The following is an 18,778-nucleotide window of genomic DNA, read 5'->3' as shown; positions in this document are numbered from 1 at the left end:
CTCAGCTCTCCCCAAACATACTCTATACAAGCCCATTTAAAAAACTTCACCAGAAGTACTGAATCAAAACCTTATGTGGAACAGAAGTTTTTTTTCTTTCTTGTTTTTATACATATTTTAACAGTTTATTTTAAATTTTTAAAAAACAATATCTATTTACTTATAAAATGAACATTTCGGTCGAAATATTTTGTTAAAATTGTTTAAAATTCAGAAAACTTTAGAAAATTAATAATACAATAAATTTGCAGAAAAACTACAAAGTTAGCTTCTTTTACATGAACTAGAATAAAACACTTTTCTTAAAAAATAGAGTTTCATAATCAGCGCACAATACCCCTGCAATTTTTAATTATAAAATAATTTAATCATCAATTTAAAAAAAATAAATACTGAATAATAGAGCTGAAAGTTTTTAAATTTGAATTATTTCCGAATTGAATTAGATCTATTATTTGAATTAATTAATTCAGTCGCCAGGTCTTTGCACATTAACAATGTAAATATGAAATTATGATGTTAATCACAGCAATGAATTTTAAAACACAACTACGTGACCACAACAAAGATACTGTAAAATAATTTATCAATTTTCATCTAATAAAATTACTTAGAAACATACAGCACAATACAAACTAAAAGTCTTATTTTAAAATGCAACAAGACAGGGGTAGACAAAATTACTAATGGAAACACACTATTTATTTTTGTGAGAAAGGTGTGTATAAGAATAAGTAATTAAGTACTTATGACTTAACTTTATATAAATAAGATACAAAAGGTTATAAAACAATAAAATATGCAAACTTTACTATAAAATATTTATGTGACTTAGGTAATTGAAACTTTAATCTGAAAAAGATAAAAATTTAAAATTTTTGAATTGCTATAATAATTTACTTTTATTGATCTGCCACCAAAATTCAAACAAACTCTTCAAACAGATAATTGAATTAAACAAACGTCTTAAGATATTACTCAGTTATTTGAAATTCTGATGTCTATCAAATTATTTGAGTTTTAAAACAAAAAACCTGATTCTTATGGATACTTACAATATATTGTACATAAATTCAAAGAGGCTGGTGGCATTGGTAGTAGTATAATTTATAATAGTAAGTAGTTGTATAGTTTACTATAATAGAAAGGGTGGTTTGTTTTTGTTCTAATTCTATACTAGTAGTGAACCAAGATTGAAATTTTGGTTTTTAAAGTTTTCTCTAGTTAAAGTAGTTCGTAAAAAGCTCTCTTAATGTTAAACAATGGACTGATAATCCTTACCAACTAACAGAAATACATAAGTACTAAACAAAAATAAAAATACACTAAGTTGCTACAAAATATGACTAACATGTGCTGGAGTCAACCTTAATTAATATTTTAATAATTTCATCATACCTTACTAGAATATTATTTTTAGTACTTGAAGTGGAATCAGATACAAATATAGTGACGTTCTGCCTTAAACACAAAGCCAAGATGAAAATAAAAAATTCTTAAAACATTAAGTCGGATAAGTAAAAAAATATATATATATATTGAAAGGGGGAAAAAAAAGGCAGTTTTGAAATTGAGCAAACAGACAGTTATTAAACTATCACAGATATTTAAGGCACATTTAGTTTTTATATTATAAATATTTATATGAGAAATGACTTTAAAAATATGACTTAAAAAATGACTTGACACAAAATATGACTTGAATTTCAAATAGGAAAACTGATGTACAGACTAACTTTTCAATTGTAAACTATTATGAAACAGCACCTCCATTCAATAAATGACTGTACAATTGCCTAAAAAAGAAAATTTCAATTATTTGCTTTTAATGAAAATGTTAGCAATATTAGTCAGAGTCTAAATTATTGATTTAAGGCTGAACTAGTCTAATATTTAGCAGATAGGAATAAACAGTAGGGGGAATTATAAAAAAACTTTATTGAAATTCAAAGTTGAGTGGATAAAATGTCCATGTGCTATAGTCATAGTCAAAATTTTTGTTAGTCAATTTAAAAGACAATTAGATGCACTGAAATAATTTTAAAAGTTAATTTCTTACGGGACTCTGTGTGCACTAAATTTTTTAAAAAAACATAAATAAACTTCAGTTATCGAATCCACAAATGAAAAGTAACAGTATAAAAAAATATGTATGATATGTAATATTTAGGTCTTTTAGAATATGCAAAACAGCATAATCTTAAGATTCAGCTGAAAATAGAAAAATCTGTACCTGTTACTAAAATGTTAGTTTTTTTAATGACAATTTTAGAAGACCTAACTAATACATATTAAATGTTTTTACTGCTATTTTACATTCTTAAACTTACAAATTTAAATACTATATATATTTATGCTTTTTTTTTTTCTTTTTTTTTTTTTTTTAATTTTATGTTCTTTGATGACCAAAAATAAATAAATAAAATCTAAATATTTTTAAACTTGAGAAAAAGTTTTTTTTCCTTCTTTTTTGGATACATGTGACCACAGTTACATACCTGAATGAATAGTGATTTAAAAATTATTATCACAGTTGATAACCATCTCATAAGCCCAGAAAAAACCAAAATTAAATTATAACTTACGCATACAAACAGTCACTGTCACTAGTCTCTTGTTGGAATTTCCCAAACACTTGATCTCCTGATTCCAACTGTTGGTCTTGCGATGGTTGAAAACATATGTTTATTTATTGCAATGTTAGGTAAATATGCCCGTAAAGCAGCTAAAGCTCCATCAGTAAGTGTTTGAAAAATTTCTAAATTTTTGAACTGCTTTAAACTTTTGAGAAGTCTGAAAAATAAAACACAATAGAATATTTAAAACTATTCTATAACAAGTTGAGACAGTTTTAAAAACTCATAACACATGTTTAATTGGAAGTAGAAGCAAACATTTAACAAGTCACAGTACCCAAATTTTTAAATAACATTAATAGCACTTTAAGCTTTTCAAACAAAAATTTTTGTTGACTTCATTTTGTAAAGCATTGGCTAACTTACTGAATGTAAAACACCACTGATTTTTCTGTCTTGAAGTATGCAGGCTTTATTCAGTGCCTGCCATTTGAAAAAAAAAAAAAAAAAAAAAAGTATGCAGGCTTTTTAAATCTCTACATTTCTTGGTTTAAGAATTTACTGTATTGCTTCACGCTTCACAAAAACTTTTCATCTGCCATCAAAATTTTAAATTTAAAAAAAAAAAAAATCATTTAAAAAAAATATAAAAAATTTAAATTACAGGTATACAGAGAAGTTATAATAAGAATAACATAGCTTTTTGGTATGTGCAAAGATTACAACATAAAAAATAAAAGATTGCTCAATACAATATCTAAAAAAGAAAATTCATCACAGAGCATTTTATAGTTTGGTCCTAGGATAAAATATTAATTAGCATATATAATAGCTTGCCTAAAAGAAATTTTACAGTTATCACTAATCCAAGTTACATAAATAACAAATCTTCTCATTTCTATCTTGGGCCCTACAGTTAAATTTTATATGCATAAATATATTTGGTCAAATGTCAATCATAATATAAGTTTTAAGAAAGTTATTTTCTAAGTAAACACTTACAACATTTGAACATGAAATTAAATATCTAAAAAAGATTTAGAAAGATATTAAAAGTACAAAACAATTTTTTATTTAAGTTTCAAGTAAAGAATAAAAACGTACTTACCTATTTGATTCCGTGGGAATGTTATAAGAACGACTAGTATGAAGATGCTGCAGGTGTTGGCAATACTTGACTAAGACCTCAAATGAAATATGACTAAGTAGTGAGCAGTCACTTATATCTAATTCCTTTAAATTACGGCACCTTTTAACAACTTTGATCAGAGCTGCAATAATTAAACAAGGATTCTCAGTTTCTTTCGAATAATTCATTTTCATTTTGCTATTAGTACTAGTTTAAGCCAAATAATTGACAACCATAAATGACTGTTAAATAAAGTACACCACAATATTTTTGATACCAAGCAATAACATAAGCAAAATTTAATCTCACATAGTATTGGGTTTTTGACAAGAAATTGACAAAATCTATGTTTGCTTTGTTTCGCATACTAAAGTTACTTTAATAAATGCTGTTGAATGAAGTAGGCCCAACATTCTTGACATCTAGAGATAGCGTCAAAGGCCTTACTAAAATCCAGTCTTGCATGTAAGGTTTTTAACAAAAAATTTGGAATAAATGTCAAAAATCTAAGGTAATACCCAGGAAATTACGTTCATGAGTTTCTGCCTAGTACAGTTACCGCCACTAATAAAATCATTGGATTATGAAATCAGTCGCTTTTTTTTAAAAATCAAATCTGCAAGAAGAGAATCACTTCAATATTAAGACTTACTTTAACCATCCTTTAATAAAATTATGATCAAATCATAAAAACTAAGTTTCTGGACAACATATTTTAAAAATGAAAAATATCAACCCTTTTTTCTTTATATGGTTTTGTAGATCGCTTCTTGGCAGATAATGTTCTAGATTAATAGACAAATTTTAAAAATTTCGATGTTCTAAAATTACATCTTAATGTACTGCAAAATTGAAGCATCCATTTAAAGAATCACTTCTTGATGCATATGATTAGGGGGGATTTCACCGTAACACCATGTGGTTTTGTAGTTCACTTTTTCAGCAGCTATTGCTATATACTAATGGAGTGTTTTTAATTTCTTGATGCCTTGAAACAACATAACATACCATGAAATGCTAAATGTTTTTATGCATTCGACTAGCAAATATTCTACCAGAAATCCCCCGTGGATTTTGTTGATCGCATTTTCAACTATTATTGCTATAGACATTCACATGAGTTTTAAAAGTTCAATTTCCTTCCTCGATATGATACTACTACCACTCACGAAATTTGAACTGCGGACTTGAATAAACGCCTAATGATGTATGAAAAAAAATGCGTTATTTGCAAAATGTGTACTGTCTAGCACTGAAAAGAAGCTATAGACCCATATAGAAACATGCCGAGAGAAAAAAAAAACTCTTTAAAAAATTAAAACAAATTTAGGTGCTTGCATTATTTTAAAATTGTTGTTTAGTTAAGTTTTAGCAGTTAATTAAGCCAGAGTAGTTAAGTCTTAATTTCCAAAATCACTTTTTTTACAACACTTTCTTAAATTCAACAGTTAGTAAAATTTTAAAAACTATAACATTAACCACACATATTTATAAATTAACTTTAAGAACGCATGCTTAAACAGTACTAGACTTCATCTTGCACTTTCACTAAAAAAAAAAAAAATAATAAATATAATAATATAATAATAATAATAATAAAAGATTCGATAAAGATTAATAATAAATATAATAATAATAATAATAAAAGATTCGCGCTTAAAATTAATAGTTTACAATCAGAGGCCTTTTTTATATTTACCAATTTAGAAATAAACCAAGATCTATATTAAAATAAAACTTGAAACAACCTCATAACGGTAAACAAACGCTGAGGTAAACAGAAGGTGATACCATAGAAAGCAAAGAATTATTGTAACCAAATACAGGGAAGCAAAACTGAATTATTAAACGAACGAAATGAATTATGAAACGAAAAATTATTGCTAAACCAAGAGATCCCATACTCTATATCTTAACTTATTTAAAAAGTACATGTACATATCTTTATTTAAATGTTTTCCCAATCATTATTTCTTTTTCTTTTTTTTTTTAAATTTTAATGAATACATTACTTAACAAATAAAACATATCCTTTCTTACTAACCTATGGACAAGAACAATTGACAATAAGAAACAATTTTGACTAAATGCCTTTTCTTGTTACTCACCAAAGTAAGCACATTTGTTATTTGCAAAGAAAGAATAGAGAAAATAAAAGTAATTTCACAAGAGCATGAAATACATTTTTTCTGATATTAAAAAATGTAAGTTTTAAAATTGCATTCACAAATCATTTTATTTTGAATTCAAAAAATTTTCAAAACAAATTTAAAATTTCACAGTTCTCTTTCATCACAGATATTAAAAATTTCAGTTGAATTTTTTTTCTTCGGAGATTTGAAAATTTCCATTATTTTAACACTTTTATATTAACATCTGACAAAAAAATAAAACTTACTTAATAATAATAGTTGGGCATTTTTGGTGTCAGATATTCAACGGAATATAGACAGCAGTATTTCATATGTTAGAGAAAATACAAAATTATTTTAAGAAAAACTTTCATTAAAGATTTAAAAGTAATTCTAAAACCAGCTTCCTTAAAACAATAGCTTAGGTAGCAAACATATAAAATAAATTTTACTTTACCAGCATCAGTTAGAGTTTCTCTGTGACCACTTATGTTGAATCGCTGTAAATTTGTTGGTAAGCAATGCAAAAAAGCATCCATGCAATCCTCACTAAGTTTTGTCCAAGCTAAACTCCATTCTTTCAAACTGCACAAGGAGTAAAAATTTACTTTTAGAAACATACTTTTGTACTATTTCTTATAAATAATTATAAGTAAAAAGAAAATGCAGTTTAAAACGTACAATAATAATGCATACACTAATTTCTGTGCAAGATAATCTACAATCAATGGTAATTTGAAATTTTTTCTACACATACTAATCAATCCCGCTTTTTTTTAAAAAAAAAATTATGACATTTGAAGCTTCATACAGGCTTTACCAAAGTTTTTCATATTAATAAAGTTCGATAATTTTTTTAAATGTGTATTTTGATTTTTGCGTATTGCACAAAAGTGAATATTATTTTTAAACAAAAGAAATATTATCTGAATGGAAATGTTAGGACATTTTGTATTATTGCTTGTAAGCTATAAGTAAACTAGCAATATAAGTAACTTTTATTTTGCAATTTTGCATACTGTACTTTTTTAAAAACACAATTTTACAAATCACACACACATTTTACAAATCACATGCACATTTTTACAAAAACGGACCTTTTACAAAATGTCTGGACAGACCCCTGAAGACATAGATTAGTTCACAGATATTTATATTTTAATAAAATAAAATTCAACTATAATCAGTTGAACATTTAAAAGAAATAACTTGATAAATGTTTGATATGAAGGAAAATTTTTAATTTAAACCTGTGAGAAACGTAATTAATCAACAATTCTTAAGATACACAAGCACCAATGGAACACTGTGTTATTTGGTATAATATAGCAGTAATTGGAATAGAAAGAACAAGAAGCTATTGAAAAGTTAGATAATGGAAGAAAATCTGACAAATTATTGGATAATTTTTACAAGAATAAACACATTATGTAATGTAAGAAACAAGAAGTTTTAATGAATCGCTGTTTAGTTATGCCTAATATATAATGGTGTCATAGATTAGGGTGCGTATCCAAATTTTTCAGCGAAAAATATCATAATTAGACAGGGTTGGCAAGTTTTTGTCAATGGATGGTTTTATTCGGTTTTATTTACAGTGACGAAGACGCTGGCGAGTCACAAACAATATATTTAGCAAGAAAAATGAAATTTTCTATTGCTAATAGAGAATAAAAATTGACAATGTTTAGTTGGTTCCGTAATCAGCAAAATCCGAGAGATTTTTCGATTCTCTTACAGAGGGCGAAAAATGAAGTCTGAAATTGAGAATCTCCTGCAAAATGCAGGAGGGTTGCACATGAGAGTCAAAAATCCTTACCAGTGAATTCAGTTCAGTATACGCAAGTATCAAACATGTAAAACACATGGTGTTTTCATACACTACAAACCGACGGCAAACCGAAATAGATTGGGGTTGAATTAATTGTGAAAACATTGAATAGGACAATGTCTTTTTGTATAATTTGTGGCAAAAATCAACATGGTATAGAAAAATATCACATTTCGGAAAAGAAAAATTAAGCACTTTTTAAAAACACCCATGGAAAAAAGCACCTTTAAGGGCTTTTAAAAAATGAAAATAAGCACCTTTAAGCACTTTTTAAAAATGCTACGCACCCTGTAGATAAATATTACTATCACTAAAGAAAAAAAATTTCCTCATTAAAGAAAATTAATATCAAAATCTGTTTTGGATTGTCTCTATAATCTTTCCTGGAGATTAGACAGGGCAAACAAGGATACTGTAACTAAATAGATCCACCAAGTGAAGTACATCAAATCAATATCTGAATAAAAACAAGGGAAATTATTGCAAAATATATAATCAACTTTACAAGTAAAAATTCAAAATTACTTTTTACAGCAGAGACTAATTGCTTGCAAGCCAGCGGGTGTAAAACCTTCACACATAGTTGTATTTAACGTTTCAAGTTCATTGTTTTCAGCAATGCTACTAAAAAGGGAGAAAAAAATACTTAGTTTCAAATTTGAGCATCAATAATATTAGAAATAAAAATAACTATAAATGCGTGTTAAACAATCATAAATAATAAATGAAAAATAGTGAGAAACATACATGCAACATTCTTCATTCAAAGTGCAGTGTTCAACACTCAATTTTTTCAAGGAGCAGCATTTTGAAAGTAAATCAGATAAACACTGTGTTGAAACCATTGCCATGCTCAAATCTAAGTATTGGAGATTGCATCGCCTAAAATAAAAAAGATTAATTTAAAATTAAGTTTGTGACTTCGATGTACCAGCTATTCTAATTGCTAATTAAATGTTCAAAATAAATTGCATTCATATTGTTACCACATTTTATAAATAAATTTATGACTAATTACAAAACAAAACTTGAAAGAAAACAAGACAATAACAGAAACTATTATTCTATTTAAATTTATAACAATTTTATATGACAATAAATTTATAACAATAGTCTACTTATTAGCACATTGTGCAGGAAAAAAGCAAAAGTAAAACCTACAAACAGAAATTTAAACACTGATTCAAATTTAGAGAACAAAATTTAAGAATACATAAAATAAAAAATAAACTTAAAATAAGTCTATGAAACAAAATATTTAAAAAAAATTAATTCAAATTTATATCAGATAATAAAGGTCAAAAATCTTACCAAGGATAAATATTAAGGTAAGCATCAGTAAATACAGGAGGACGAATCTAATATAAAATAAATCAAGAAAAATACTATTAAACATTATTTAATGCAATTATCCTACTTTGTTCAGTTATACATCATTAACTTAATACACCATTGATGTGTTAAATGTTTAGTATGAAACAAAAAAATACTGTACTTTTTTTGTTGTTAACCATAACTTCGTTTGCAGCTAGTTTTTTAAATAGTATAAATAAAAAAGTTTATGAAAAACAAATATAGTTATTTGAATAAAATTAAAATATTTCTTTTCAAAGAAAAATTATGAAAACTAATTGCTTAAAAATGCCAACTATTTAAATAAAAATATGACTAACAAACACTTTAAAACAGAGTAGAAACATTGTTTTAAAAGCACGTAAATTAGAGATTATTACTGCTATGAAAGTATCAACATAAAATACATTTTCATCAATTTTTGTAATTTATTTTTAAGGGAAATGCATTATAAACATACCTCTGCCATTGCTAGTCTCAAAACTAAAACTCTTCGTTTCAAGAGTATTTCCAAAGTCCCTGACCTTACAACCTTTCTTCCAAAGTCATGTCTTTTCCATAAAGTCTCATCATAGCTGAAATTTATATTATATAAAATATAAACTAAAAGCAAAAATTTTAAGATACTGTTTCCAGACCCCAATATTTCTCAATAAAATAATAAATTTTTAAATTGACGTTTTGGTCTATTCCAATATAATTATAAGGTTTAAAAAAGGCTATATCTATAATATTTTATTACTACTGTCTCATATTGTACAAACACATCCTATAATATCTATCAAATTTGGACAACACAATCTAAATCAATTAAACATTCCCTTCGACTTTCAGTTCTTGACACAAGTTTACAAGAAAGATGAAACTGAGAAGGAACAGTTAAAAGAAAGATAAAGAACTTCGTTTTCTTAGAATTATTCAAGTAGGTGAGAGAAAACTTGCTAAACCAGGAAACCGACGATCTTTAATTTTCTTCTTCATTGTTTGGAAAATCCTATAAAATTTTAATAATAAGTACCTATAAATTTGTATTTATACATTGTTTTCTGTACATAATTTGCCCATGATTCATTGATTTCACATATTTCAAACATGTTGCAATCCTGCTGGCATTTTACATAAAACAATCAGATAAATAGAAATTGGGTTATTTCATGTGGGCTAAAGTAAATGATGGGCTTCAAAAAGGAATAACTTTCTCGATGTTTGAGATTCAAATTGTGGCACAAATTTCTTTCCGTAAAGAACATGAGAAATGATTCTGTCGATCTTTGAGATTAAACCAAGAGGTTTTAAATTAACACAAGCAATCGTATTCGATAAATTATTCACCAGTTTGTATCAATTAATGCCTTAATTGTGTCTTCATCAGTTTTAACTTGTCTTTCAGAGTATGGTACATCTTCAATATCAAAATTGCTAGATCAGAATTTTGCAAGTCAATTTTTTCACTGGCGTTTTGCAGATATATCTTCTCCATGCATGTCGGATATTTTTTTTTTGCAAAAAAAGTACTACATGTTGAAAATTCTGCCTCTCACTATCATATTTGAAAAGCTACTAACCAAAAAGTACTGATTAGAATTAATCAAAATGTTTTAAAAGCAAGCCTTGCTATATGAGTGCGACTTCAAAGGCATAGCATGAGGGACACACACTAATTGTTCTAAGAAATTTATACTTTAAGTTTAATGCATACATTTATATAAAAATGTACATACATAGAAAAAATAAATATACATATATTCATAAAACTAAATGAACAGCTTTTTAAAACAAAAAATGTGCATAACTCACACTACGCCTATGGGTGGCTTAAGTATAAAGTTGGCTGTGATAAAATACAATTAAGCCATGTGTTGGGAAAAAATAAAATTACTTTCCTGGAACACAAAACTTTTATAAAAAAAATTTTGCTTACCTAATTTTTTAAGTTGTACATGACTTTCAACAGTAATAAAAAATTATTTTCTTCTTTTGCCGTTGCCTTAGTAACGTGCATAGCGAAAAATAACTGGGTTAATTAAGAACTTAGATTTAACAAAAGATTTTTTTAAATTAACAATATAAGGTTTCTTTAAAAGATTGAAATCTGTCAAAAGACAGTAAACTTTTACCCTTGCTACTATTTAAGAAGTCAAAAATATTAAAAGTTTACAGCATCAAAAGATGTATTAAAAGAGGAAAAACGACAAAACAAGAGTTTCAAATATATGTTATACAACTTTGAACCTTTCAAATCAGGGTTGGCAGGTTTTTGACATGTGACAGTTTTTGACAGTTTAAACCATGGTTTAAACCGTCACGTCAAAAACCTCACTGTCAAAAATGTCGAAAATGTCAAAAACCTATATTCATATGTGAAATTTAATTGATACATAAAATTTATATATTTTTTAAAGGATAGTGTTTCTAAATATGTTCTAGAAAAAATAAATTCAAAATTTTGAAGAAACACTTATATTTTGAATAGTAACCAAAATCTTGTACTTTTGAAAACTCACATCTTTTGTAATATTATGTATTCATTTTCATGTGTTATTAAAACTCACATCTTTTGTAATATTCTGTATTCATTTTCATGTGTTATTGAAAATCTGCAGTGATATTATTAAGAAATTTATTTATAACCAAATTTAGTGTATAGTATAGATTATACAAAAAATTAGACATTTTTAAAGATAAACATTAGCAGTTTTGTATATTAGACATCTTCTTTTAAAGAAAAATCTTTTTAATATTCTTTTAAATCTTCTTAATAATCTTTTTAACATAAGACAATACAAATTTAAGTGCTTTCTGTTAAATACACAGAGTAGTTAGTGTCGATTTACAGTATATTCAGCCTATTCATTTACTATGCTGAAAATTTAGTTTATCCAAATACTTGTGAATTTCATTTTGCTGAATACGATGTAGTTTTGTTGAATATCTAAATATTCAGCTGTTGAATAATTACTTCTTGCTTTCAAGATATGCATTATTTGTATTCTTAATACAAGTGGAGAAAAAAAAATTAAGAGATAAAAATTGTTTTAAAATGATAAGTGTACTAATTATAAATAAATATAATAAACAATATGAATTATATTTATCATTATTCATAAATTTAACTACTTTTAAATTCAAATTAACATACTGGATAATAAAGATATTCGGTATAACATTAAAAAAATTTTTTTATACACTTGTATCTTATATCAAGTTTGTATTTATACAACATAACTTGTAAGTTCCTTATAAATATTAGTTATATGTTCCTTATATGTCAAAAATGCATAGTAATAAACTTTTAATTTTCTTAAGTATCAAAAAGAAAAAAAATTTTTTTTAAAATATAAATATTTAAAAAATTTTTGTGCAAAATTTTTCTGCACATGCATTTGAATATAAATTTCTGAGATTTTAAATCTGTTATTTTACCTTAATTTTAATAAAAAAATATTTTAAAACCTGCTGATTACCTATAGTATAATTAAATTTCAATATAATGCATGGCAACTGTTGGTAGTTTTGAAGTTAATATATTTTCTTGGCAAACTTCAGTTTTTGACATTTTTGACGGGTTTTTGACGGTTTAAACCAGTATTATACCCCTGTCATGTCAAAAACCACTTTTTGACGTCAAAAACCCAACCCTGTTTCAAATATATGTTATACAACTTTAAAAATGTCATTACAGTTACTTACTAATTTAAGTAAACTGCCTAAAATGTTCTGTTATAATATCACATTTTTGATATTTCAAAATTTTTAGTGTCTCCCTTCAGATTCATCATATTCAGGTTGAATTGTATTTATATTATATATCCAAATTAGAAATTTGCTATTTGTTTGCTTTTAAAATTTCCTCCACATCACAAACAGAAAATACTTTGAGCCAAATGAGCAATCTGAAATTTTTTTATTGTTAGAAAAATGATACGTTAATTATATAGCATTACTATAACAATATTGATGCGAATAAACAAATAAGAAAATTATGTTTTTCATAAAAGACCTAGTTTGCGTGATAATGGAAATTTAGAAAGAATTTTAAATGAACAAGTCAGCAATTTGTACCTTTTACTCTTAATTCATCAGAATTTTGTTAAACTGTATGTGAGTATTCAAAAATAGTCAAACTTTGACCCATTGCTCTTGCAGTTTTGGTTTTTCCGTATGAATCATCTTGTTTTAACATTTCTTGATATTTTATGCTGACCCACTCACATTCCTTGATTTAGGTATCTTATAAACGATCGATCAATATATGACTGTATATATTACATGCAGAAATTTAATGAAGGTAAAAGGTACAAAATATTTACCTTAATTCCAGCCTTAATCTACCATTTGCAATGAAAGGTCTCTAGCAAACGATTTATCAAAATACAACTGTACATATAATAAATTACATGCAGAAATTTAATGCAGGTAAAAGGTACAAAATATTTACCTTAATTCTTGCCTTAATCTATCGTTTGCAATGAAAGGTCTCTTATAAACAATCAATCAAAATACAACAGTACATATTATATATTACATGCAGAAATTCAATCCAGGTAAAAGGTACAAAATATTTACCTTAATTCTTGCCAACGTTTACACACAGAAGAACATTTTACCAAAACTGGTTTAGGTAACAGCTTAAAAATGTGCAATATAATTTCGTCAGAGAGCACCGAAAAATAATCTAAACGAATAAAGAAAATACTATAATAAAAATATTTTTTCATAACTAACAAATAATGTATTGTTTAGATCGCAATAAGGAAAATGCAAAATTTCCAGACTAAACTTTAATTAATTAACTAATTAAAGACAATATACTCAAAGATATAAATGAAATATTTTCTTTTTAAAAGACAACAAAAAATAAAAACTTTTATCTTCCTTGTGTCTTTCCTATGGAGAATGTACAATTTATTCACTCAAAAATTTTACCATACAACAGTATGTATGTCAGCAATACTGAAATTCAATAATCTTTATCTGTGCTTTATGTGCACCATATTTCTGTCAATTAAGTACAAGCTTTTTAACAAATAAGAAATAATTCAAAGAAAGTATCTATCATTCCTTATGAGCATAATTTAGTTTATTTTTATAAGTCTGAATTCAAATATCTAAATATAAGAAGAATTTACCAACTAACGATATGTATCTCAGTATTAGAGATATAAAAACATTAAATTTTAATATGAACACCTTTAATTAGTTTGTAGACATTGCAGTGAGTTAAAATTAACAAGTAATAAGGTCATTAAATAATTATTTCTTTATTGATTCATGCATTTAATTCAAATAATAAAGACTATATTAAGCAGATTTGGATTTAAATATGCAAAACAATCAGACAAAAATTTAAGTTAAGACTCTAAACATTATTCTAAATAACACGTACACTTTTATTCTAAATAACACATACACCTCTATATCAGTGCCTTGAAAAACCATTTGATTATTATCTAAAAAAGTTAATGTAATAAGACAGTGAAGCAAAATGCAGTAGGAAACAAGCAAAATTAGTAGGCTATTCAAATAACTTTTCAAAAATGAATAAATATGAAAACATAATTAGTATGGAGAAATAACTAAGAAATATATATATATACATATAAAATTGACTAATAATAAATAATAATTAAAAATAAAAACTGGGATTTTCAACTCTCATACTTTGCAAAACTAAATCAGAACAACAAATATGCTCATTAACTGCAACTAAGATAGTTAGAAGTTTTCACATTTCTAACTCTTGTCATAATTTTACAGACTTTCTTTCAGAAATAAGTATAGACACATACTTTAAAAAATTATCCTTCTCGAAATTTGAAAATCGGCATGAAAATACTTAAAATAGGCACCTACCTATACCAGTAGGTTGAGGTGATTGATGTCTTCTAAATAAAACGGCGTCATCTCTAACATTTCCAAATTTTGCCTTTTCAGATTGAGGTTCTTTAAGATAAAAATTTTCCCTTTCAAACTAAAAATGAATTTATTGTTAGTAATCTGATTATTTGGAACATTTAAAAATTATGCATCGTAAAATGATCCGACTAATAAGAAGTATTAATCGGAACATTTAAAAATTATGCAAACATGTAAAAAGGAATTTCTTATGGTCTCCTTTTATAAGTCAGCAAAATAAGAATATCTTAATCAAAATGTAAAGACTGATAATCTTAAATGAATTTTTTAATAAGCAAATTATTTTTATTGTAATTATATTACTTACAACCTCAAAACGAACAGTTGATAAAGTAAAATCAAGTAGGCGTATTAAAATCCTTTAACTAAACTAAACAAATGTGTAATTTTGCTGATAGTTACTGACAAACAGTTTGCATGCTATAAAAAATAAATAGTAGTTTTAAATTGTTTGTAAGTTATTAACAGTACAGAGTAAAAAAATATAATATTGATATTATATAATTTTGAAATTTTTTAATGTGACTACCATCACCTAAGCATGGAATGAATTTCAAATTTGCAATTTAAAAAAAAAAAAAAAACATGTAAAAGTTTGCTCGGGAATGGTTACAGATTATACTCTTCAAGTTAGCTTCCATCTATGTTTTTTTAGTTTCTCGTGAGGCACTGCCCAAAAATATTACAGATTTGAGAATAACATGATTATCAACAAAAATAAAACCGTTTACCAATTCTACTCTCTAAGGCGTGTTAATCCAGACTTTGATTTGATAATAGATGATAGTAAGCTTGAAAAAAGCAACCTTACCACACATCTAGGTGTAGTACTGGATAACAAGTTAAGCTTTACCAATCATATCAATACTGTTATAGACAAAGTAGAAAAGAGAACCTCAATTCTGAAAAGACTAGCCGGTGCCAAATGGGGAAGCTCACAACACACTCTAAATAAAACCTATAACACCTATATCAAACCAATTATCAAATACGGAAGTGAGGTGTTAATTTCTAGCGCACAAGGTAAGCTCGACTCTTTGGAAAGAGCCCAAAACAATGCTCTCCGAATCATTACGGGAGCAGTGAAGACAACCCCAATTATAGCCCTACAATACTATACTTCTAATCCACCAATTACCACTGAAATTAAAATACAAGCAGTTGGCACTTATGTTAAAATGAAAGCCTCCCATAGAGCGCAATGGATGAATGAATCAAAACCAAGTTCCATGAAGACCCAAATCTCTCCTCTAGAGGTATGTGAAAAATTACTGCATGATTTCCAAGAAGATGAGCCAATTATCTGTAACAAGAACATCACAAACCCTCTCAAATTTATAGATGTCAGGCACCAACTAGATGTCAATGATTTGGGTAAGAAAAACATATCTGACACAGTACTAAAAACAAATGCATTATGCATGCTACAAGAGCAATACCCTGAACCAGAATGGACGAGAGTGTACACTGACGGCTCAAAAATACAAGACAGCACCGGAGCAGGAGTACACAGTAAGCTCTTTTCTCACAGCGCCCCTGTGGGATACTATATGTCAAATTTTGATGCAGAGATCTTCGCTACATTGATAGCCCTGGAAAACCTTAAGAATAAGATCAATTACTTCACTAAAGCAGTAATCCTTGTTGACTCTAAGGCAGCTATCCAGGCAATTGCCATAAACCATGATTCAGATACTCAGACTATTTCAGATATTAGAGATAATTTGATTTTTCTCGAGAATTCCAACAAAATTATTATGTTCCAGTGGATCCCTTCGCATGTAGGAATCAATGGCAATGAAAAGGCAGACCAACTAGCCAAGAAAGGGACACTCGAACCACAATGTAACAAACCGATTCCACCAGACTCCCTTAAGAAACAATTTTCCGAGAAACTTAAGACCAACCTAAAGCTCAATCAAGCAGTAAATTCTACTGGAAAACCCTGGGCTAACATCCAAAACAGTTGGAAGAAACTTTGTCACAGTCCTCGTAAGAAGGCTGTGGCAAACTTCAGACTCTCAACAGGCCATGACTGCTTGGCAGAGCACCTCAACAGAATAGGTATCCTTCCATCTGCAATTCGGGAACCATGAACTCAGACCACTTGCTTGTATGCCCTTTACTGGACAAACAATCCCAAGAGAGAGGTGATCTGTGTAAACTTTACTGGGATGCCAGAGATCACATGAACTCTCAGTAAAGACTACTCCTCATTCTTCACTGTTTATATTTATATATATATATATATATATATATATATATTTTACTTTAATTTTTTTTCTATGTGTTCTTTTTGTATTAATATGCGTTTGTCATGTGTTTTCTGTGTTTATTATTGTAATTTTGTTCCTTTTTACTCCTTGTTTAAGTTCACTTAAAGTTGAACATTGTATATGGATTAATGTTTCCAATAAAGCCATATGTAACAACATATTACAGATATGCATATTAATTTATGGTAGATCACTATATGAATTTTCAAAAACATAAGTTGAACCCTTTTATAATATTTGAATGACCCTTAAAATAACCTAAAAATAATGTATTACAACATTATTAGAAGATATGTGAAAAATTACAGTTAAAAGCTATGTTAAGCCATATTAATTTTGTAATATGGAATATGTAATGGATAATGTTACAGTGAATTTATCTTTAGATAGATAATTTATTCAGACAAACTAATAAGAAATGCATAGTGTGAACTTGAATAAAATGTAAAAACAATCAAAGCTGAAGTATAAAAATGCATCATAAGAGAAGAGAAAGAAAGCATTGCTTTAAAAGAAAATTAAACTTTACAATTAGTAATCTTAAAGATGGATGACAAAGAAAAAATAGTTACTGCATACAAAAATTTTACTTCTATGCATAAAAATCATTCATATACTGTACTTTCAAAAGACGTACACATCAAAGATGTTAAATTACTTTCACAGTTTTATAAAACATGTGTCCATATATCTTGCTCTGAATTTTTAAAATGGGCAATAGGAACTGTAAATGAAAATTTAATGTTGGAAGAAAATAGTATAAATAGATAATAGTATTATTCTAAAATGAAAAATTAAACACACATAATTTTAAGATTAATGAAAGAAAATCACCTCAGAACTATGTTTTCTAGATTTGCACATTAACATAGAGGTACTTTCAATTTCAACATCTTTAAAATGATCTTGACTAACTAATAAGACATCCATTTCTGCTAAAGAATCCGAATCCATAGAATGTCTTTCTTGATTTGCATATTCATTTTGATTCTTATCAGTTAGAACTGAACTAAAACTTCTTCTAGACATTTTACGATTTTTAACTCTCATTTATAGCCTAAAAAAAAAAAAAAAATTTCTCATGTTAAAAAACATAACAAACATAGATTATAATTTTTTTAAAATATATAACAAAAAAAGGACTATATTATCAAAAAAAAAACGTATATTAAAAATATACAACATATTAGTAAAATTACAAATATCAATAGCAATGTATGTTCTTTATATCAGCAAACATCTTAAATTTCGTTATTACAGCCATAAAAATTTGTAAAGATTTTTAAAAAAATTACAATACTTCTACCTATTAATAATAATATAGAGTCAATATTAAAAATGGTAATTCACGTAAAAGACGGTGCGTTAACTACTAAAGATAAGAAAAAAATTTAATGTTTAGCGCCCAGACGAATTGCGACAATTTTTTTATTGCCATATTCATAAAGTGCAAGATAAATATAGAAAAAGCCATTTCCACTTCACTGCTGGGCTATTTTTACTGCACACGATTCACGCAGCGTGAAATACAATTTAAGAAAAAATGTGAGCTTGATTGGTGAAAT

At 26.9% G+C, this 18,778-nt stretch overlaps 1 protein-coding gene across 2 annotated transcripts; it reads right to left on the bottom strand.

Moving 5' to 3' along the window:
* Positions 1-182: 182 nt before the first annotated feature.
* Positions 183-18,662, bottom strand: Skp2 (S-phase kinase-associated protein 2). Of its 2 annotated transcripts, none has more exons than XM_016070762.5 (12): positions 18,520-18,662; positions 18,048-18,270; positions 14,875-14,992; positions 13,588-13,696; positions 9,482-9,596; positions 8,980-9,026; positions 8,416-8,550; positions 8,194-8,292; positions 6,295-6,422; positions 3,685-3,847; positions 2,586-2,793; positions 183-1,796 (listed from the first exon to the last, which is right to left on the bottom strand). In XM_016070762.5, exons 2-11 carry the CDS (start codon positions 18,261-18,263, stop codon positions 2,607-2,609), a joined length of 1,317 nt encoding a protein of 438 aa, XP_015926248.1. In that variant the 5' UTR covers positions 18,264-18,270; positions 18,520-18,662; the 3' UTR covers positions 183-1,796; positions 2,586-2,606. The 2 variants fall into 2 exon arrangements, with proteins under 2 accessions (XP_015926248.1, XP_042896651.1); XM_043040717.3 differs by having other exon boundaries at positions 18,413-18,634.
* Positions 18,663-18,778: the final 116 nt, after the last annotated feature.

This window comes from Parasteatoda tepidariorum, chromosome 7 (assembly GCF_982258835.1).
Source record: "Parasteatoda tepidariorum strain Cologne lab strain chromosome 7, Ptep-v5.0, whole genome shotgun sequence".
NCBI classification, from domain to species: Eukaryota; Metazoa; Arthropoda; class Arachnida; order Araneae; family Theridiidae; genus Parasteatoda; species Parasteatoda tepidariorum.
Note: the sequence above shows the minus strand (reverse complement) of the source record. Positions and strands in the feature narration are given on the sequence as shown.

Bases quoted from the DNA above. Each gene is read 5' to 3' on its own strand.
- Skp2 (XM_016070762.5), bottom strand. From the start codon at position 18,263: ATGAGAGTTAAAAATCGTAAAATGTCTAGAAGAAGTTTTAGTTCAGTT. The intron at 8,293-8,415 runs GTATGTTTCTCA...CTCCCTTTTTAG, and splicing joins TTGAATGAAGAATGTTGCAT to TAGCATTGCTGAAAACAATG. The intron at 6,423-8,193 runs GTAATTTTGAAT...CTCCTTGTGCAG, and splicing joins ATTAGTCTCTGCTGTAAAAA to TTTGAAAGAATGGAGTTTAG.